A 24,720-nucleotide genomic window follows, 5' to 3' on the forward strand; every position below is an offset into this window, starting at 1 on the left:
GCTAATCCAAGCATGGCAACTACTGGCAAACTCCACCAAAAAGGAGAGATATGTTCAACAGTGGACAGCTAAAGGCTGGTATGATGATGATGATGATGTACCCTAGGTTATATCTTAGAGATGATAAGGGGTATCGAAATTTTGTATTGTTACAGTAAAAATATAATCTCTTCTCGATGATTGATGATGAAACGACGTCATTTAGGAATCGACAATTTTCAACAGCATCGTTACTTCTACCATACATTGTTTATTGATAAACATAAATCTCTCTTATAGGCAATGAACGGTCCTGAACTATAATTTTTTTTTTTGTAACTTAGAAAACAAGCTGACGGCCCACCTGATGGAAAGCAGTAACCATCTACTATAAATACGGACAGTACTATGAACATCCTTGTAAACCCCATCATAGAATACGTTACCCCTTCCTTTCCCATTGGTGTAGTAAGAGGCGACTAAAGGAACTTATGGTAAAGAGATGAGCAGCAACGTATCTCTTAAAACATGACCAAAAGGTAAACTGAGGTTGCCAATCCACCTGCCAATTGTGGCAACTACTAGCAAATATAAACATCACAGAATACATTGACCTCCTGATTAAAATAATGTAATATCGCGGGAGTTCCATCTAGTAAAGTCAATTCTTTGGACACTAGGCCACTTTAAATGTTGTTACATTAAAAAAAAAACATGTTCAAATATTATAGAGAAAAGATAATTCTCATATTTCATTGCCAATTCCCTTAAATTACTTTCCAAACGATATGCACAAGTCTAGAATGGTACTAACACGTCAGTTTGCGTGGTGAACACTTTGTGGTACAAGGACTCGGGCGCCATCCACCGCACCGGGAGCCTGCCCTCCGTCTTCTTGCGGTAGTAGTCGTTACTGTGCACGTCTTTCGCGAGACCAAAGTCCGCGATTTTCAGCACACAGTTGTCTGAAACTAGGACGTTTCGAGCTGCCAAGTCTCGATGTATACACTGAAACGTTTAAAATCAATTTTTAACTTTTGCTGTCTTAAATATCTCAATCCTAATTTGTTTTTGCCCAAACATTTGTATGGATATGCTATTTTTATATAATAAGCTTTCTAAGCGTAGTTCGTCGACTTTTTTTTGACAATATGCCATCTGGTTGACGACATATTGAATTTTGATTACTACCATGTCTTTAATAACTCTAGTAATTAAAATAAATAAGATTGACATAAGAATCAATAAAATCGGCCCACGCGTTTAGTCTCTTAAGTGCCACAAACACACATACATAGACTAATAAACACATCACTCATCTTTTATCGTTATGCAACCGAGTAAAAATCGTAAATTCACAATTCTGTAAGTATTTATACTCGTTATTATTAGAGGTACTTAGATTATTCTAAACAAAGAGTGTCACTTACCCTTCTTGATGCTAAATACTGCATTCCCCTGGCGACTTGATAAGAAAATGACACGAGATCTTTTTGCGTCAGAGTTTTCTTCTCTTTCAAGTTCTCAGTTGGTAGTGGCTCGTATCTATAACAGATTGAATAATTGCTCAATGTTCAAAATGAAAAAAATGCTATGTAAATTATAATGACATCTTTTAGACAGATAGATAAATTAATTATATTTAAATTTATATATATTATATACAAATATGTAAAAATTATAAACACCTATATAATTTATTTGCATTACTTAAATAGATATATAATTTATTTATATCTATTTATTTATTTATTTTTATTTACTCGTATTTATTCTTTATTGCACAATAAAACTTTTTTAAATGAGTAAGCTTAATGCTATATGGCATTCTCTACCAGCAATTTTTTTTATAGGTTATAATGGAATGGTATCCCCACCCGCGCTATCGGTATACACTGACGGGTCACCAGTGAAGGATGATAGATGAGGATGAAGCAGGTCAGTTAGCCCATCGTGACGAATTCAGCAAGAATTGTTCACGATGATTTCCAGGGGGAACCACGTGGAGGTCAACCTAATAGTGCATATTGCTAGCAATGGGGCTGTCAAATTCCATTGCTAACAATCCCTTCCCCCCCCCAACCCCACTAGGTAACTATTAGGTAAAAACAGAAAGCGTATGAAGGGCAGATGTGGTGAAAAATATGTGACATAATTATTATGTCTTATTTACTGGAATTAAGGTAAATGATTTTCCTGCATCTGTAAATTTTTAATATACATACCTGTTCCCAGGTCTGTGATTCCTCAAGTACTCCCTAAGGTTGCCGTTGGGAGCGTACTCAACAATGACGTAGAGTGGTCCATCTTGTGTACAGCAACCGAGCAAGTTAATTATATTCACATGCTTCCCGATCATTTTCATCATCTCCATCTCAGAAACCAGAGCCATCATTTCAGCGTCTGTGTGACCTTCTGTAATCATCGATGTCGTAAATTTAATATGTGGATTTGGAAATAATGGAATTGTAATACAATGCTAATGAAAAACTGCACAACTTGGCGCAAAAAGGTCGCGTGGAATGAAGACCTTCAGAAATGAAAAAAATGTAAAAAAAAAACACGATTTTTATTCCTATATACATATATTATTAAGTGCTCAACGAAATCCTCAGTCTTAAGACTTAGGTGCACTAATTAAAGTCTGATACACAACAATAGGACCTATACTTTGAAAGGCTAGAATTGAAATAAAAAGAAATATACACAAAGATATAATAATAAGTGATTTGGGTATTGAAAACATCAAAAATGTTTTCTAAATACATAATTATATAAACAACAAAATATTTGCCCAAAATCAAGTTTTAAATTAAACACAAACCTTTTAACATTTTGACAGCTACAACCGATGGCACGCCAGGTTTTACTATCCCAACACACTCGGCCTTGACTACTTTTCCGAATTCTCCCTCACCCAGCACCTTCCCCAACAGTAGGGTCTCCCTCGCCACCTCCCAGTCTATGTCTACTGGCAATTCGTATTCGGACATCATCATTGAGTCAGTTGTGTGACCTTGAACTTGTGATAATTTCTGTTTCTCTATCTTAACTACTGGCATCAGCTAAAAGAAGCAATCAAATTATGTTTATAGTTACGTCACTTAATTAGGCTGCTATTACAAATAAGGGAACATCCTATTTTACAACTTTAGACAAATTTATAATTAAAACTAAAGCAGATACAAATATTACATTATAGATTTACCAAAAATTTTGAAATAAAATATTCTTAACAGAATTCTTAAGGAAAAACTTTTAGTTAAGTATCCTTAAAGAATTTCCTATGAATTTAAAAATTATAAAATCTTATTACTCTACAATAGAATTTTTTCAATAAAAATCCCAATATATTTAATTTTATAAAATACTAGTGGCATAACTATAGATTACAATATCTAATTAAAATCGAATACTAATTCTCACCAAAGCTTCTCCAGAAGCGTTGGGCGACCCATTCATCTGTGGTTTCTCTACTGTCACTTTCTTCGTCCAATGCGTTACTATCACCGCTCTTGCTGTCTCTATAGCCAGCTGTTTCTTTATCTTTTCTCGTTTTAGCTTTTTGAAAATCATCAGTACTATGATAGCAGCTACCACAAACATAGCACCGAGTACCACAGTCAGTATATTTATGAGAAGAGTGTGCTTCCCCGTATCTAATTGTTCAGGTTCTGGCATGGCTGTAATATTTAAATAGTTTTTATAAATTAAATTATATAACATGAATTACCAAAAACCTAAATTAAGAGAAGATGCACAGTATAAAAGAAAAGTTTAGTCTGACAGTATAACGTTAATGTGTATAATAAAATGTTTCAATATAGTTACGACATGATGAAAATCTGTATCCTAAATGATATATACCAAATTTCCATATTTAATGTAAACTGAAAGAATAGAAATAAAACAATCCAAACAGTTAATTATTAACATTAATATTTTCAAGGACAGATAAAATTATCTCTGAATCAAAATATACTTACAATCCATAACAGTAAGGTATCCTATAGCAGTAGAGTTTCCAAGTCCATTGCTAGCAATACAAACGTACCAACCCTCGTCATCCTTTGTTACATTATAAATAGTTAAATGCTCTGGTTTGTCATCAGGATTATCAGACTGTAATGTAAATAAAACATCTGTCAGGTAATGTTAAAAAAAAAAAACTTAAATTTTCAATATTTGCATATTACTTAATTAACTATGAACACACACTATTGTAGAACACTTTAATGAAAACGAATAATAAAAACTCATGCTAAAATTCTTAATAACTACTCTCACTTTGTAAGTATAAATTGAAAAATTCAATACAAACCAAGCAATTTTATCAAACGTAAACCACATTATATCAGCTGACCCGTAAATGTAGATATTTTTCACTGAAGAATTAATAGGCACAATAATAAAACCAACAGATGCAATTAAATGTTTCCTTAAACATTAAAAGAAAGAGAAGGTATTATTGAAAATTAAAGATCACACTGATGCTTCAATAGTGCAACTAAATTAAATATAACATGCAACATACTCATGCAACATTACAACACACAACATAAAACATGCAACAAAACTCAACCACAATCTTATTAGCAAGCAACCCCTCACCATCTTAATCTTATTAACATCAGTGTACGCCATCGAATTTGTAGAACCATTTGGATCTACATCTGTATATACATATTCATCTTTTGCAATATACATCCAGTAGATATAAGGATGCATGTCTGAGAGGAATGAGCAGCTGAAGTGAGCAGTTTCACCAACGAGCTTGGTTTGATTCACCACGCCCTTTGTAAGTACTGGTTTCGCGTAAACACGCTCTATAATGTTGAAAATATATCTGGTTATAACATAAATCCTTGATTTAATATAGCTATAAAAGTTGGTTGATCAGTTTCTTTAAACACAAAAATAGCTTTCACAATAAGAGCCATGTTAAAATTATAGACTATTAAAATACAAATAAATGAATATTTGATTCAGACATTACATCATACATGGATATTACATGTATTCATGCACTTTTTATATCAGTGACATCTATTCCAATATCGTATGCAGCTCAGAACTGTCTTTAAGATTAATTTCTATTTTTTATCACTTTAAAGCAAGACGATGTTATCATATCGTCTGTGTATCCCTTAAATAAAAAAAAATATACACACATACAAATCCATCATGTTTGTTTACCATTGGGGTAGGCAGAAACAATGATCCTTCAAATGCTCCTATTCAAACAGACCTCTCTTGCTTCCTCCACATTCATTCATTTATTCATACATCATCGCCGATTACGGGTATCTTTAAATCTGTCCTTTTTCAGTATATCACCTGTTTGGTTGATATACCGAAGACATACCAATTTGGTACCGTTTTGCTCCTACCGACATCTCCATTTATTCGACAAATCATTTTCGTAATTTTTTTTATCTACCCTCTCCAAACAATCTAACCAATGCAACATCCCCTTTTCAATCTTAGTCACTACATCGTCTTTCAGTTCATACTTCTCTCTTCTTACATAAAAAAAAAAACATAGTTCATATAATTCTAGTTACCACCACAATTCTTAAACATAAATTAAACTTAATATAACATCTACACGTATAAGAAGTTTCAATAATTTATAAATTTAAAAAGCATAGAAGTATTATTTCTATGATTTTTCAATCCACAAACCACCACCGATAAAGATATGTTATGTTATATCTAAATTTTCTATTTTAATAAGTGTAACTATTACGAAACAATTTAAACAGAATATATTAGTCACAAATATTGGATTTTACTGGACGAATTAGTCAAGAGCCTTCACCGAATTCTAAAATGTATAAACCTTTATTTCATATCCAGGTGGAATGGGGGCATCACTGGGTCCCACTTCTCCGTCTTTTATTGAATAATTAGATAACCTGAACCATAGTACCACTGGTTCTAGGTCCGAGAAGGGTGGGCAGGCCAGTTCGGCTGTACTATTTACTAACACACTTCGATTTCCCGGGTACCCTTCCTTAATATATGGTTTTGCCGGATAGCGCTCTTAAAAGTTCAATATTTTAAAATTAATAATTATAAAGTTTATACTTGTACTTGTACACTTAAATTAACAGGCGAGTTTATTTTATACATAATTACTTCTTTCTTTATATACCTTGTATTATATTCCAAACAATCCCATTCGGGGTAAGCAGCGAAAATTTTCTAACATTTCACTTTTGGAAATTAAATGGTTTCAACGATGTTAGTATTCTGATCAATATTAATTATTAATGAAAGATGATGATATTTATGTACAAAGTTATCTTACCAATGATGTTGACTTCAACGTTGTGCGTGATGCAACCGAGTTCGTTGCAGACATTGCATGTGTAGTTACCATCGTCATTCTTGGTCAACTCAGTGAGCTCTATTGACCACTTTCCATAGTTTGGAGGAAAGAAACTCCTGCCTATTGGTCCATTGTTCTTCGTCCATGTTATATTTGGAGTAGGATTACCTGATGAACAAATATTAAATATTTAAAACAAGTTCTCAATTAATTGTTTATTTAGATTTTTGCTTAAACTTCTAAAGATATACAAATATTGTTTTGTTAGTACAAATATCGATAAAATACTAAATAAAAAATCGGTAAAAGATCTTTATTTTTAAAATGAAATATAACCCATTTCACTCGCTGATAATGTATCTACTCGTAACTTTTTATAGGTAACAGAATTAATAAAATCGGTTTAGTATTTTTTGAGTTTTTCCATTTCAAATAAAAAATCAAATGTTAAAAAAATTGTTTAGACTTAAATAATATATAATAAAAAATAACTAACATAAAACATAGTTTGATTTAACATTTTATATATTTTGTTAATACGTGAAAGTAATACAAAGACAATAAGTATTACAGGTTTTGTTTATAGAATATAATTATGTACCTTCGGCTGCACATTTCAGTCTAATAGTACTTCCAGCCGGCTTCATCTCTGTTTTGAACATTTTTTGTGGATGTTTAAATTTAGGCGGAGATTTTGTAGTTGAGTTATCCATCGCACCGTAAGCTGGATGATCTTTATCATTCCTTTCATCTGGATCATCATCTTTTGTGTTGTCGTATTCTCTAGGTTTTAAACTTTTTGTAGATCTTGTATGTTCTGTTGGATTTTTATGTTCTTCTGTATTATTTTCAACAAGAGCGGCTGCTCTTCGTTGCGATAATATTTCCGGCATTGGGTGAGTAACATCAATATCATGAGATTGGTTGTCTGTAATAAAATACACAGGTAATATATACGACATCGTTTGAAGAACGGTTGATTTAATTTTGGCAAAGTAATTTTAGGTTGAAAATTTTTTTGAACAGATGAAACAAACAAAATAATGATTTAAAAGGTGAAAAATGGAATCAGTATCTTGAGAGAATGGGAGAGATAATTATCAATTGTTGTACTAATGTAAATAAATAAATAAATAAATAAATGATAATTATCAATTGTTGTGTAATATTTCCCATTATACATTAATCTTTATATCAATACACAGTTACAACATTAAATTATCTTACCTGCAACATTAAGCTCCACATTATGTTCAATACATCCCAATTCATTGCATACCACACACGTGTAATTCCCTTCATCGCTTTTACTCAGTTCCTCAATGTCAACAGACCATTTCGTGTATATAGGAGGGACATTCCTCACAATAGACGCATTATTTTTCTTCCAGTCTATAGTCGGAGTTGGGTTGCCTGCAAAAGTTTACGACGATAATAAAAATGCTTTTAGTTGTTCAGTAACACGCAATATAATTATGTTACGGCTGAAGCAAGACTTCAGCCTGCTTATATAAATAAACGTGTGGAGAGAACGTAATTTCATGGCATGACATGATATTTTCCTTAAATAGAATTTGGATAGCCTCCTTAATGTTTCAATAAGAAATATTTGTTGTAGCGAAAAGAATGATACATATTTAGTTAAGGACGGTGTATTTAAAATGTGCAATTGGATACTCGTGTAGCTTTAATAAATGTGTACAAAATTATTAATATCATATAATTAAAACAGCACAGTATATACTGCGTCAAATTAACTTTAGTCACTTCTCTCGTTTATTGTTGTGTGAAAATCTGCTTAATCTCTTTTATTTAGTTGTCTAACTTATTACTCATTTACCCAATAAATAATCTCTCTAATTGAATCAAAAGCATTATTTCTTAATTACTAAATATTACCTTCGGCAATGCATTTCAGTTTGATAAAAGATCCGACTTGCTTTGTTTTCGAATTGAACATTCTCTGTGGATGTACAAATCTAGGAGCGAACTTCATAGAACTATCATCAACTTCGTGACTGATATCTTTATCATTTAATTCATCATTCTTACTGCTATCGAATTCTTTTAGTTTTAGATTCCGTACGTATCTGTCGTTTTTGAGACGTAACATTTCATCTTCATTCGAATTTCGATTTGATAATATTTCTGTTACAAATCCATCGCTTACATCGGCTTCATATTCTGCAAAATATAAACAAAACACTGTAATATCAACAACAATATTTCACATAAATGTCTCAACAGTAAGGAATATGGTTGTTTTACACACTAACAAAGACAATAATTATGTGTTTTATGCACACTTCTTATTTTTTAAATGTATTTTTAAAGGAAATGCAAATTTACGTGAGCATTATTCATAATCATAACAAGTTTGCATTAAAAACATTTCTACACGTGATCGCAATATATTTGCATTTGCGAATCCGGCATGAATTTGGCTCAGTGTTTATACATCTGGATGGTCAGTAAAGATGTCAATAAAATACAACACCAAAATAACACTGAACACACACATAAACGCCCCTTCTGTGTGTGCAATAATAAAGACAATAAAAGAATGCATTTAAATCGGATCTGTTGAATGTTGTCTATGTTTCCTAGTTTTTTTAAAGTATCAATATAACAATTAATAAATTGTGTAGGTACACTAATCAGTGCAGATTGTTTAAGACTTACCAGAGATAATATTTATGGGCTTTCACAAAGCAAGTCAAAATATTTTTTATTAGTATTATACATACTAGCGTATAGACTATGTATATGTACACCTTGACTAGGAGTCTAAACTATTACATTTAGTTTTTTATTATTATTTTATTAAACTTTAATACACAATATATATATATATATATATATATATATATATATATATATATATATACATTTGTCGGACTTGTCATGTTCAGATGTAGTGGATTATTCTTTAGTCTGGATTAAATTTATTCATATTCATATTCATTTGCATCTTTCTGTACACAATACGACTAATGACTTACCTTCTACCACATCCTGGTCATAATCAGGCTTATGTTTGATGGTGACTCTCAGTTCTTTGAGACTATCCTGATTAACGCAGCTGTACACTCCTGCGTCTTCCGGACGAAAGCTTTTTATTCGCAACCTGAAAAATTAATAAATAAAATTGACTTTCCCAATTACAAAAACTACTAATTATAAATTACAATACATATTCGTAACATCTTTAAAAATTTTCTTTATATAAACTTCCGAGACGAAAAAAAAAAATGTTATTTAAAACAATAACCCCAATAACAACAATGATTAACAAATAGTATTTGACTACTATTAATAAATAATACTAATATATACTAATACCAGAGGGAGACTTTATACAAAAGTCGATTGCTTGGGTACCTCTGTCTCATTCGTGTTTCTAGCGTGAAGCAGTTGTGTTTGCATGGCTGTGTTCGGTGTGAAGGGTGGGATATGACATGAATTTACAGAGAACAGAGGGTTAACACCTGAGTCCTCAGAAATGTAAATGCATGGGGGGGGGGGGGGGGGGTATCATAGGCGAAACAGTATAGTCTGTTATGTCCATGGTACTGCTCATGTCTATAGGCGACGATTACCACATCTGTAAAGCCTAACTGCGATTGACCATCCACCTGCCAAGTGTGGAGACTACTGGCAAAACCCCTCAAGGGGAGGACTTATGTTTAGCAGTGGATAGTTAAAAAAGTACCTTAGTTATTAATATTATACATACATATATACATATATATATATATATATATATATATATATATATATATATATATATATATATATATATAATATTTATTTTTATAATAGTATTTTAAAGCATGTGCAATGTGTAAAATTATTTAATGATAAAGGAATTCCGGATAATAATGATAATGCTATTGTTATAAATCCATGTTCTCTTGATATTACCAATCCGTTTGGTTTTCACAAATCTCTACAGTAATATAACAGTTCTCGTATACAGAAACATGATAGATCGTGCACTGATGGCAGAATGTTTACAGATGCTTCGAATAGAATCGCATAGTTGCATGCGGGGTATCTAGAGATGTTTTCATCTTTACAGATAGAGCTAGGGGTGTCAACTACTTCAAAATATTAATTTTAAACTATCTGCTTTAAAATAAAATGCTTCTGTTCTTGTCTTCAGAAGTTAATGCAAGTAATTTATTATATTATCAATTATATTATAAGTTAATTATTATTAAAGTAATGCAATCTTCTTTACTTCATATTTTATTTTTCAATTATCAATTCTTAAAAATCTAATAGGTAATGCTCACGGCTATAGTCTCATTTTTCCTTGCACATCAGAGGTATCCTGAAGCGTAAATATTTTTGCAGACTCCTTGACTATATTCACATGTAGATAAAATAAATAAACATTACAATCGTGCTTATCGTTAATCGTGTTATTGATCAGAGTATCTCTCCATGCAAATAGACTTGCAGATATACGGAAATATATTTAACTGTTACGATGCATTCAATCTAACTTAAATTCAAGATTTATATTGACAATAAGCAAAATAAGCTTTACAAAACAAACAAACAAAACGATGCAGCAACTGTAATCATGGTGAAATACTCATAATAAGACTTATCTCTTGTCAATATAACTACCAAAATCGGTCCAGAATTGGTATAGTAGAAAATCATATTTAAATTCCCTTAAAAATTATGAATTATACTGGCACCCGGATTGTTTGACATTAGCATAAAATTAAGTGCGATAACCCTGTCCCGATCTGTGTAAATATTGATGCAACACGATTTACCCATGTCCATAATTCTATTCCAGCATTAAATGTGATAACTCCATCTATCAAGTCAGTTACCACAACAATGTTCTGTGATTTTGATTTATAGTTCATATTTGTGGAATGCTATTTTGGATGTTTGGATGTAGTATTTGCAGTACTTATTTGATGATGTAGCAGCTTTTCAAGTAACAGAATTTTGTTATCATACTCTGTATTTACAGTACATCTATTACTTTTTATAGACTTTATCCATTGGATAGCATAAACTTATTGAATGAGACTACAGAAAAAAGCTTTTTCTTTTTTATAACACAGGGGGCAATCGAGTACGCTCACCTGATGGTAAGACTAATACCGCCCATGAGTAAACACAATATCGACGGAATTCGGCAGATCTTGAAAAGTGTCGCCTTCGTGAATTGAATAACTAAAGTTATTTGAAAAACATTTTGAATTTTTCAATATATAAATAACAAGTAATTTCTACGCGATTGCACAAAAAATGAGCGTAATAGTTTTTAGGATTCGTGTTTGTATGCAATGTAAGTTTTTTCATTCCAGCGTAACTTCTAAATGCCTAAACAGGTTTGAATATATGGGCTATCATTAGAATTCGTACATCGTCCTTAGACTATAATTTTGACTGTAACTTTGGACTATAATTTTTATGAAAATATTTTTTGGAAGAGCAAATTTTTCAATAATACAAGTACACCTACGGTACGCTTCATGAAATTGACCACCGCAGCTCGTTTTTCAGAAAATTTGCCATGTCAGGGACATACGTCTAAGGCAGTGTTAAAGGAATTCAAGAAAAATTTCAACCGTAACTGATATGCTGCTGAACATTGGCCTCCTCTAAAGAATAGTCCTGATCCATCTATATACACACTCACTACTGCAGAAATATATTTGCTATGTTTAGTTAATGATATATAAAATGGCAAACAAGCTGACGGCCCACGTCATGGAAAATAGTAACTGTCGATTAACAATCACAGTGAATCACACTGAAGTAACCGAGTGTTCACTGGGTGTGAAAGTGAAGCAACTGAGTGAAGAGTGAATCACACTGTGAAACTTATGGACCTCATGCGTTACCATTCTTGAGAGTTATAGTATTATGCTTCCATACCCTGGATCTTCACTGCCATGTCATGCTGAATAGAGGTAGCAGCCATTTAACTCAAGACTCACTTCAAGCACTTGCAACCAACTTTACAAAGTTGGCTATTGGTAAAGAAATATAATATAGAAATACTTACGATTGCCTCTGCTGCAAAAATCTGGACTTTAACTGGTTGTTGATGGGTTTCTCGTCCTTGTACCACGTCACTCGCTCGGCCCGTGTCGCTCGTTGTCCGCAAACCAGCCGCAGCCTCTCGTTTGCACTCGCCGCTATCACGCTGGTCGTGTCGTCTGAAACGATTGAATATTATTTTATGAATATGTTTATTACAACTTATCAACGTCCCACTAGTGGACATTGGTCTCTCAGGGGGAGACATTTTTATTGCAACTTGATAGGATTGATAGATATATAAGATAACGTGTTTCTTTAATGGATGACTTCCACTGGAAGCCATCGTATGGAATTCCAGAAGTATTCATCGCGATGAACTAACTGACCTGCTTTCATCCTCACCTATCATTTATCACTGGTGCCCCGCCAGCGTATACCGTTAGCGCAGGCGGGGTTACCATTTTATTATCGCCCATAAAAAAAAAACAAAAGATAACGCAGGCAGATTAAGCATCCCATGTTTTTTTTTATACTACTTAGAATGGCAAACAAGCTGACGGCCCACCTGATGGAAAGTGATAACCGTCGCCTATAGACATGAGCAGTACCATGGACATAACAGAGTATACTGTTTCGCCCATGATACCCCCCATGCGTTGCCATTCCTGAGGACTCAGGTGTTATTCCTCTGTACCCAGTAAATTCAAATGTTAGCCCATTATGAAAAAACCTTATCGTATTACACAATTGAGTTCTGATAAAAGAGACACTTTCGAAAATTATTACATTTAATATTATAATTCATGCAACGTATGTTTATGCCTAACTTATAAATGCACGCGGCGTTACGCGCGTGGAATTCTAATTCGTAGAATGGAAACTTATGATTTCCATTGAAGTGTAAGTTAATAAAAATATTACATATGTATGTTCCACAATTATTCTTTATTATTATAAAGTATTTATTTAAAATATGCTGAACATCACTGTTTGCCGTGTGATCCCGGCATAGAATGGGCCACCCCTTCCTTTCCCGTGGGTGTCGTAAGAGGCGACTAAGGGAGCTTATTGGTCAAGGGATTGACAGCAACGTTTTAAGAAAACATCTTCAAAGCCTAACTACGTTTGCCAACCCGCCTGCCAAGCGTGGCAACTACTGGCTAAACTACCCCTTATGGGGGAGATTGTGTTCACTTAGTGGATAATTAACGATTAAAAACCGGCCAGTTAGCCCATCATGATGAATTCATCAGGAATTAACCATTATAGTTTCCAGGGGAACCGCAAGGAAGTCGACCTGGTTGGGTATATTGCTAGCAATGGGATTATTAGTCTCCATTACTAACAATCCCTCCTCCCCCCAGACGCGGTAAGTTAAAAATGTGTAAAAATGGCGAATTGCGTTGCAGACTTGAAATAATACTTATATAAGTAAATTTATGGCATTCAGGTGCGCAGGCGCAAAGTACACTCGCTATTTTGGGATGCGAACGTAATTTTAACGGAGTAACAAGAAGGGGAGGCGATTTTCAGTTACCAGAGGGATCAAACACAACTGCTTCACGGTTGAAACACGAATGGGACAGAGGTACCCAAGCAATCGACTTTTGTACAAAGTCTCCCTCTGGTATATTTATCTGGTATTATTGCTAGGAATAAGAAAATTCTTTACAGCTTATTCAAATAGCTAAACTGATTTGAATACAATTTCTTATCCTAAATCCACAAATGATACTCACATCTATTTTACACGAGCAAAACCATAGGATACAACTAGTGAATATACCAAAATAAAAAAAAAGTACTAAGGCATCATGAAACGTATACAGTTGTCACAAATGTGCATATTCCCAGTTGTGGACGTGGTTTCTTTGTTTGCAGAGCGTCACGGTCGAAAGTTTAACTGTCGCCGAGATTTGTGGCCTGTAAATTATGACCACAGCAGAATAGTGACGCGCTTTGTTCGCCCGATGTCGATGGACTGGCTATGGTTTTTACTACTTGTAGATAGAGGGCGTTTTGTTTCGTATCTCACTCGTATTTTGTACGTTACGCCAATCTGACAATTTACCGCACGCGCTCAGCTTTATAAATTACCACGTCATAAATAAAGTCATAACCACGACAGTAGATTTAATGTTAGCATTTTAATATCGCAAATACGGCGACAACGAAGTGAAAAGAGTTAAAAAAAAGTTACACCATACAGATAAGACATACACAACCACAGATAATATTTAAAACTTACAACTAATATTTTATTTTCCGATTATTTTAAAATAAAATACGGTCTATGTTATTTGCTGACAATGTAGCTTTCCACAGGTGAAAGAATTTTTAAAATTGGTTAAATATTTTTTGAGATTATCCATTACAATTAAAAAACCAAATGTTTCCTCTTTATAATATTATTTATTCATTAGTACAAATATGTGTACATGGCGGACTTAATGCTAAAAGCATTCTCTCCCAATCAAATATAGGGAAGTGTCAGAATACTCGAATGCGGTACTAGTAATTATTGATATACGTACATACTAAAATTACATATATAAACGAATAAATGTATATGTATAACAAGTATACTTACACATATATGACTATATTATACACGAAATTGAGAATAATATAAAGCAATTACTGCTCGGATAAAGAAAAAAGTGAGCGTGATCGTTCTTTTTGAAAAACGGTTTAGTCGGTAGTCTCTTAATGGCATATAAGATAATATTAGTTTACATTATACTCGTATTCATCGACATTGCAATACAATCGATACCTTTATCTGTACATCACTAATCTTTTTGCCAACTCCCCAGAGGTCACTTTATGACTACACATGTTGAACACATGCAGGCCTTGCATTCAAAGGTCCCAAAATAAAAAAAAAAACACAATAGCACAAAAGCATAAAATATTTTTGGGCGTTTTGAAACAATAGGCAATTGGCAAATCGTGAGAAGCGTTTTACGTTCAAAGCTTATTATTTTTACAATGTTTTCATGCTCGATTCTTCTTCATGATGATGATGAATATTTCAGTTATGATGTAGTCCCTGTCTGTTTGGATAACCGAATAAAAGTTATTTAGTGGCGCAGTTATAAAACTTCTTCTATCTTTATAAACCGTAAATTATATCAAAAGCCAAGCGAAAATATCAGAGATTACACTATTTCACTCTTTTTTTCTCGTGAATTTATGTTAAATAAGATTTAATAACAGTATCCGTCTAGTATAAACTATACTGCGTTACATTATTTATTAAAATTATATCAATGTATTATATGTTTTGGCTTTAGTCTTTTTTATACAACTTAGATTGACAAACAAGCTGACGGTCCACCTGATGGAAAGTGGTAACCGTCGCCTATAGACATGAGCAGTACCATGGACGTAACAGAGTATACTGTTTCTCCCATGATACCTCCCATGCATTGCCATTCCTGAGGACTCAGGAAATTCACTACCATATTCCTTTAAACCGAAACACAGCCATGCAAACACAACTGCTTCACGGTAGAAACAGGAATGGGACAGAGGTACCCAAGCAAACGACTTTTGTACAAAATCCCCTCTGGTAAAATCTACCCCTGGTAATATACTATTTTTTTTTTATTCTCACAATAAGATACCTACATAATTCATGTATTATTATATAAATAAACGTGAATTATTACATTGATGCATGCATATGTATTTATTTTTAGCCCTTTTTTTTTACCTTTTTTTTTTTATTATAGTCTTATTATTTTTCTATTACGCCTTGACCAGCACAATTTTAATTACTCCTCTCCATCTTAAGGTTGCCTGAAGGAGATCACTATTTAGCGATAAGGCCGCCCATTTGTTACTTATTAATATTAATAATTCATTTTGTTTGTGTCGCTCTGTTTGCCGACGACACGGGATTTTTCACGTCGTCGTACTGGAAGACGAGAGCCGCCGCTCAAATGCAGCGGCAACTGGACCTGCTGCCGGAGTGGTTGGACAGGTGGCGCATGGCCGTCAATGTTGACAAAACGGTCGCGCTACTTGTCCGCCGCAGTCGTACAGCACCGCCGCCGCCCTTAAGGCTCCTTAATAAGGAGATACCTAGGGGTCGACATCGACCGGTCGTTGAGAATGGTGCCGCAGGTGTCGCGTGCCATAGCGCAGGCTCGCGCGGCGCGCGCCTTTCTCCGACCGGTGCTAACTTCCAGGTTGCCGTTACGGACGCGGGTCTCTATCTACAAGACCTACGTCCGTTTTATGCCGCACCCGCTTGGTATGCACTGTGCTCTCCGACGCTTAGGCGCCGGCTGCAGGCCCAGCAAAACATCGCTCTCCGCTTGTGCACGGGAGCGGGCAGATACGTCCGTAACGACGTTATTCCCAACGGTGGAGGAGTTCGTTGTCGACATGGCGAGCAAAATGTTCGCCCGTGCCGACAGCGGACACCATCAACACTTGAGGGGCCTCGCGCCGCTGCATGCGCGTCCACCGGACGGCCGTCCCACGCCTAGGGACCTCCTGTGCACAGGCGAATAGTGATCGTGATTGCCTCGTCTACCAGTATGACGACTTACCTACCCTTTTTCCCCATTTCCCTTCTTCTTTCTCATTCCCTCCTCTCGCCCGTTCCAAGTGTGTAATTATATCCCCCGCGTCCAAGCGGGGGGAGGGCCGACACACTTCTTGTGTCGACCCTTACTAACACTTATCTATTATTAACATCTATTATATATATCTGGGAACGGGCGAGAGGGGAGAATTACAACTTTATAATAAAAAAAAAAAAAAAAAAAAAAAAAAAAAAAAAAAAAAAAAAAAAAAAAAAAATTTATATATATATATATACACTACAAGAAAGAAGAAGAGGCCACAACAAGAAGACACCACGCCGGCATACACAGACCACCAGTGTATGCCGGCTCAAAACCCAGTGACCCGGAGGTAGTGGCCTCCGGAGATGCAGCCGGGGTAAAGGGGTTTACCCCGAGACCCCCACCTCACCCGCCTACACTATTAAGGCGGGTAAGAAGACCCGGATGATGATGATTTGTTTGTGTAAATATTGTTATATATTTTTTTGTAAATTGTATTGTTCTTTGAAGGAAACAATAAAGATTTTTTTTTATTTATTTATTCATATATTTATTTAAGCATTATTTTTAGACCGAATTAATTAATTACCACAATGCGTTGCGCAATTAAGTCCACCATAGAAGTAAATTTTAGAATCCATTGTTCAAGACGTAATATCCTCATGATTGAGGATGATTATACGGGATGAGATAGCAAACAAATAACTATAAAATAATCCAATAATTATAAAACAAAACAATGACAACCTGTGACTAATAATTACGTGTCCGATATCGCTTTTTAGCGTCCTTTATATTTATACGTATATTCTTTTAATGGATGATAATGGAATGGTAAGTCCGCGTTAACGCTATTCACGGGAGAGGCACCAGTGACGGATGATAGGTGAGGATAAAGCAGGTCAGTTAGCCCACCGTGACGAATCTCGTGTCGTCACCGTGACGACGAAAGACGAACAATAAATCAAATCACGATAGTTTCCAGAGGGAACCATGAGAAGGTCGACCTAACAGGGTATATTGCGGGGGGAAAGGGATTGTTAGTAATGGAGACTGAGAATCCTATTGCTAGCAATATACCCAACCAGCTCGACCTCCTCGCGGTTCCCCCTGGAAACTATCATGGGTAGTCCCTGATAAATTCATCATGATGGGCTAACTGGCCTGTTTTCATCCTCATCGATCATCCTACACTGGTGCTTCGCCAGCGTATCCCGTTAGCGCAGGTGGGGTTACCATACCATTTCCATCCAATAAAAAAAATACTAGTTGTATTACGCGTCTTCCCCCTCATGAATAAAGTAAATCTATATAGTCTATAAAGTATTCTATAGATTAAGTTAGGAACAGAACAGAACAGAACAGAACAGGACAGAACAGAACAGAACAGAACAGAGTTACAAATTCCGAGAATTAGAAATCATTAGTTATTAGTCATTTATTCAAAAAACAATGTACATTGTGTCTGAAATAAGGGATAAACATACAAAAATCATTACATTAACCTGAATATTACAACCATCCAAACTATAATAATAACAATAAATTATAATAAATAAATTCTGCAATAAACAGTGTCAATTTCATAGTAATATTATATACATATGTCAAATTGATTTTTAATTATTTATATTAACCATCAGTACAGTAGTCATGTACGGAGTAGTAACATTTCTCCAATAAAAGGGATCGTAATCTAATCTTAAAAGAATTGAGGCTTCGTATAATTTTTAATAAGGTAATTTATTAAATAACACTACTGCCTGATGACGTGTACCGTGTTTGACAATGTCTAGACGGGGCACAAAGTTAGTACTAACATCCTTCCTCCTAGTACTCTCCCGATTTTTTTCTATTTTGCTCCGTTTCAGTTTTCAAAAGGACCTTTACAAAATCAGTAAGGACAACCAGTATATAGAGGCTTGGAACTGTCAAAATTGCGAGCTTTTTAAAATATTCTCTACAGGAATCTCTTTGTGAAATTCGTACAATTGTTCTTATAGCCCTTTTTTGTAAGATAAATGCTCTGCTGACGTTATAATTGAAGCTATTGCCCCACAGTCGTATACTGTATCGCAGTTTTGACTCAATCAGCGCATGATACACCAGTTTCAGCTGTTCAATGCCAATCTCATCCCTCAGACCTCTGATAGCATAACAGGCCGAACTTATTGTTTTTTCTATGCTGTTCATTTCATACTTCCATTTTAACTGTGAATCAATATGTACACCAAGAAATTTAACTACATCAACTTTCTCTATTTTGTTATTTTTACACTTAACGTCTAGTTCATCGTTGTTCTTTGTATTCCATTTAAATAATAAACTGCATGTTTTTCTAACATTTAGGATGAGATTATTTGCTTTAAACCAGTCTTCAAATGCTGATATGGATTGATTTGTTTTATTATTAAGATCCTCCATAGTAGAAGCTGATATTATGGCATTTGTGTCATCAGCAAACAGAATAAGTTTTATGTTTTCTACAGACTTATACATGAATGGTATTAAATCATTTATGAATAATAAGAAGAATATTGGGCCTAAAACAGAGCCTTGTGGCACGCCTCTTGTAATAATAGTCATCTTGGAAGTATACGTACTCTCCTGCCCTAAAACGATATTATTAATCTCGACATATTGCTTTCGATTCTGAAGGTAGGACTTTAAGATTTATGTTTTGGCCTCTGATGCCATAATGCTCCAGTTTTGTCAATAATAGATTGTGATCAACCATGTCAAATGCAGTACTTAGGTCTAAAAAAAAGCCCTGCGACTTTACGTTTGTCATTAATTTCAGTTAATACGTCATTTATGAGTTTATCAATAGCATCAGTACTACCTATATTCCTTTGATATCCAAATTGTCCAATGTTTAAAATATTGTGAGTATCAATGTGTTTTAGAAGACGTTTTTTAATTAATTTTTCGTATATTTTTGACAGAGTTGTAAGTAAAGAAATCGGTCTATAGTTTTTAGGATCAGTCCTAGGATCAGTCCTAGTCCTAAAGTTACCTTTTTTATGAATAGGAACGACTCGCGCAATTTTCAACTGATCTGGAAAAATACCATCTTTAAAACATTTATTGTAGAAATAGGCTAATGGTTCTGCTAGTGTATCTATATTCTCTTTAATAATTGATATAGGAATTTCATCATGATCACAAGACTTTTTAGTAGTCATATTTTGAAGAAGTTTTATAATTTCATGCGGTGTCACACTTTCCCAACTGAGAACAAATCTATATAAATACAACAGAAAATCTCTTTATTTTGAAGTAAACAAATTATGAACCTCTGGCGTCGCTTTAGTAATAACATACATTGTAATGTACCATTCTGATAGTTTGGAGTCGATCCAAAAAATAGTTTTTATGTGGGCGAAGCTGTAAGATTGTCTGCTTGTACAACCGTCATCGGAGTTCATGGGTATGGTAAACTAATACCAAACCAAAGTGCTTATTCTTTTTTAATGCAGAAAAATGGAATGGTAACCCCATCTGCGCTATCGGTATACATTGGTGGTGCACCAATGAGGGATGATAGGTGAGAATGAAAGCACACCAGTTGACCTACCGCGTTGAATTCCACAAGAATTAACCACGATGGATTAAAGGAGCAACCGCGTGGAGGTCGACCTGATAGAGTATATTGCCAACAATAGAGCACTCGATTAATAACAATCGCTATCCCCATCAAGTAATCATTAGATAAGACTACTACAAGATTGAAAGTGTCGCCTCCTGGTGTCAAATGTTTCTAGGCCACCTTCGCTTAACATGAAAGCTTTTAACATAACTTACAAGAGAACGGTTTTACACGCGCACCGAAGCATGAAACCGAGATATAAATTCACTGATTAAAACATCACCAAAGTTGCCAACGTCGGTTGCCAACCTACCATCCAAGCGTGGCAGCTACTGGTAAAGCCTCTATTTTATAATAATTATTTATAAATAATTGTAAATACATTAAAAAATACACTGCTTACTGCTATTCAATGAAAAATACAAAATCAAATTTGGTGGTAGTTGTTTTTTTTATAACAAAAACTTTGAAATATTCCAACAGTCGGGCGATTTGTTCGCTCGCCGTCTCAGTTATTTCCATTAGTACAGAAAATGTTCGTGTGAAATGGAAAATTAAGATCTCATTTAACAAGACTGATTGAACGGAAAGATATATTAATGGAGGATGAGCCAGATTTTTCTTTGAAGTGAACACCGACGGAAGTCCGCCGACGCGACTGCCAAATTATTGACAATCGTACTATTTGGATTGGACAGCTGTTATTTCGGATGTCGTATATATTAAACACGAAGTGATTTCAATTAATAGTCGCGCCCCATGGCTTTACTCGCGTGCATTTATTAATATTTTATTTTTATTTTTTTTATACAACTTAAAATGGCAAACAAGCTGACGGTCCACCTGATGGAAAGTGGTAACCGTCGCCTATAGACATAAGCAGTACCATGGACATAACAGAGTGTACTGTTTCGCCCATGATACCCCCCATGCGCTGCCATTTCTGAGGACTCAGGTGTTATTCCTCTGTACCCTGTAAATTCACGCCTTATCCCACCCTTCAAACCGAAAAAAAATTTATTGGCCATTTGTAATACTGGTATGGCCTATGATGACCCTGCTAATATCGTGCTCGTAACTTGGTAAGGACAGTCATCGCATTGATCAATGATCAACTTGACGACTTCCGACACCCAAGGAAACTTGTAATTGCTCTGTTGATAGAGTTGTTAACAAACTGCTAACGAAAATAATGTTTATTCTCAACCGACTTCTAACAAAAAGGAGGTACTAAATTTTTTTTTTAATGGGTGATAATGGTATGTATAACGTAAAAAATATACGGAAAATTGTATCTTTTTAGTCCCCAAGGTCCCAGGTCCGACCTAGTTTGGGACTGAAGGTAATGTGGACTGTTTATTATGTAACTCGATATAAATGATACACTTATTTTGTTTTGTCTCTGTTATTTACAATACAGATATAAATAATATGATAAGCATCATTGATGTTCACAGTGGTAGCCTGCCAGAGATATTAGAAGCGGCTCAGAAATGTTTGGAGTCGGGTTAAATACTATTAATATAGTTTTGTATGTAAGTATGTAGAATGACAAAAAGAAAGTGTTTAATACATGCATATTACCTTGTCTTACATATGGGTGTCAAACATGGCCATTAACTGAAAGAAATCTTAAAAAATTAAAAGTATGTCAAAACAGCATAGAAAGAAGTGTCTTGGGCATAAAAATAAATAATAGGGTTAAATTAGTAGAAATTAAACAGAAAACAAATTCAAAAATGTTATCTATATAATAAAAAAATTAAAATGGAAATGGGCAGAACATATTATGCGAGAATAACACAAAAATGGACAACAACTGTAACAGACTGGTACCCTAGAATAGGCCAAAGAAGACAGGGAAGACCATTGACACGATGAGTTACAGATATAAAAGCAGTACTAGGTGCATTTTGGACAAGGATAGCCAAAGACAGAATAGAATGGAAGATTCTGGAGGAGGCCTTTGTCTTTGGAGAAGAGAGAGGAGACAGAACGGTTACTGATTGAATATTAAACACTATTATTATTATTATTATGTAAGTATTAGGGTTATAACGTCGATTTGGTTTTTACTGTCGTAATAGTATAAATATTTTAATGACAAAATAAATAAATTTTTATACCACTGTGGTGGCAAACAAGTATACAGCCCACCTGATGGTAAGCGGTTACCGTAGCCTATGAACGCCTGCAATACCAGGGGCATTACGCGCGCGTTGCCGACCCTGAAGAAACCTCTTTATCTCCCTTTTGAAAAACCCTATGCTGTAGTCTCTTCGGAAAACCTCATAATAATAAATTAAGTACTTATTTTTAGTAATAAAGCGTTTTAATTTGATTAATTCTTTTTTATATCGGAAAAACTGACATTTTAAATTTTATTTTAAAATCTCATTTAAGTTATATACTAACTTAACACACACGATAATTTATTACTGATGCACGCAAGCGAAACTGCGGGAAATATCTAGTTATGGGGGGTAAATGATTGTTAGTAATGGAGACTGAGAATCCCATTGTTAGCAATATATCCAACCAGGTCAACCTCCTCGCGGATCCCCCTGGAAACTATCATGGTTAATTGCTGATGAATTCATCATGATGGGCTAACTGGCCTGTTTTCATTCTCATCTATCACCCTTCACTGGTGCTCCGCCAGCGTATCCCGTTAGCGCAGGCGGAGTTACCGATACCATACCATTTTCACCCATAAAAAAAATATCAAGTTATAAATTAATAACAGTAGATAGATGTTTTTCTACCTACAGTACGTTACAATGACTCGTTAGAGTAGTCGCAGAGTGAGCAGCGAGCTTTATATAAGGCAACACATACATCCGGCTTACAATTACGGCGACAATGCATCTCTCACCATCAGCTGCTTATTATGCGAGGTGTGGTCGGATCCTTAATTCCTCTTTGTATGGGAGCGACGTTGATATCGACTCTGGATGGTCTCGCATTCACTTGTATAATTTCCATTATTTATTTATTTATGTTCTGTTATGTCCATGGTACTGCTCATGTCTCTAGGCGACAGTTACTACTTTCCATCAGGTGAGCCGTCAGCTTGTTTGCCATTCTAAGTTGTATTAAAAAAAAAAAATTTATTTACTCATACAGTAAATAACTTAAGCTGAAGTGAAAGGAACGACGGCAGCTAATTTTTTTTTTACATTTTTATGATTTAATACTGCTTAGTAGTTTGTATTTATAAAAATCCATTATTTAAACTTTTTGAAAAAAAAAAAACAATAGCAGAGTTTCTTGTTCGTTTTTCTTGGACGAAATTGCGTTCCGAATGGGTGGTAATGAAAAAAAAAAATACCATTCAAAAATGCTCAATCTAAAATTATTTGAATAAAAATATATCTTTCTTTCTTTTTCAAATTTCAACTGAATGTCCTTGGGGTCTATAGAAAATATTAAACAGCCCTGGTAATTTTTTTTTTTCAGATATTTAATATTTATAAAAGACACACCAACAATACGCTCACAACAATTAAGCAGACAATTTACAATGATATAAGTAAGTAAAAAGTGAAAAACTACTATTAAAAAATGCTTAAATCTAAGTTTCCTTGAACAAAAACATCTCACTCCTCACTACCAAGCTTAAGGTCATATGAACACATCAATTATAGGTGTATACAGCTTTCACAGATAAGCGTCAATGTATACTAATTAACAATTATACAATTCAAAATGATGTCTAAATTAATAACTAATTCATTAAAATGCATGAAACGATGTAAGTACTACAGCCATTTTTTATTATTTTATAAATCTATATTTTAAATAATATAAATAACTATGTTATAGTAATCAAAATTTTACGATTAGTTATATTCAGAATTAATATACATAGCGTAAAAGCATACTCTCACAGGAAACGCTATTTCCAATCGTTACTCCTTACGAACGAAACGTGACTGTCATTTGATATTCACAAATGTCATTTACACTATTTTACGGCACGTACAATCCACAATATATGCTAATACAAGGAAATAAAATACATATTGACATGGCGGAATACTGTGACAGCTGTCAAAAAGCGCGCGAAGTATCGCTCCGTTTCGGGGTGACACCGATACCCGATGCGTTTGCTTTGCCGCGGTTTTTTATTGCGCACTCGAGCATTTTTATTTTAATGCCCTTCGAGCAAAACAAAACTTTTTAAATGTTGTCGGTAAAAATACTTAATAGGGTGT

At 34.4% G+C, this 24,720-nt stretch overlaps 1 protein-coding gene across 2 annotated transcripts in view; it reads right to left on the minus strand.

Moving 5' to 3' along the window:
• The window catches only part of LOC113513679 (fibroblast growth factor receptor homolog 1-like), a 123,854-nt gene that overhangs the window by 2,088 nt on the left and 97,046 nt on the right, over positions 1-24,720 (minus strand). Inside the window, exons 3-15 of one of the 2 annotated variants that reach the window (XM_052901999.1) lie at positions 12,357-12,510; positions 9,316-9,440; positions 8,213-8,497; positions 7,541-7,726; positions 6,915-7,241; positions 6,293-6,481; positions 4,591-4,805; positions 3,966-4,101; positions 3,406-3,662; positions 2,804-3,044; positions 2,205-2,394; positions 1,410-1,524; positions 794-987 (exon numbers count right to left, since the gene is read on the minus strand). In XM_052901999.1, the coding sequence (XP_052757959.1) occupies positions 794-987; positions 1,410-1,524; positions 2,205-2,394; positions 2,804-3,044; positions 3,406-3,662; positions 3,966-4,101; positions 4,591-4,805; positions 6,293-6,481; positions 6,915-7,241; positions 7,541-7,726; positions 8,213-8,497; positions 9,316-9,440; positions 12,357-12,510 (2,614 nt within the window). Of the gene's footprint in view, positions 1-793; positions 988-1,409; positions 1,525-2,204; positions 2,395-2,803; positions 3,045-3,405; positions 3,663-3,965; positions 4,102-4,590; positions 4,806-5,821; positions 6,025-6,292; positions 6,482-6,914; positions 7,242-7,540; positions 7,727-8,212; positions 8,498-9,315; positions 9,441-12,356; positions 12,511-24,720 lie in introns of both variants that reach the window. The other variant, XM_052902000.1, reaches the window with a different exon arrangement.

This window comes from Galleria mellonella, unplaced genomic scaffold (assembly GCF_026898425.1).
Source record: "Galleria mellonella isolate WM207_F2 unplaced genomic scaffold, CSIRO_AGI_GalMel_v1 utg855, whole genome shotgun sequence".
Lineage (NCBI taxonomy): Eukaryota > Metazoa > Arthropoda > Insecta > Lepidoptera > Pyralidae > Galleria > Galleria mellonella.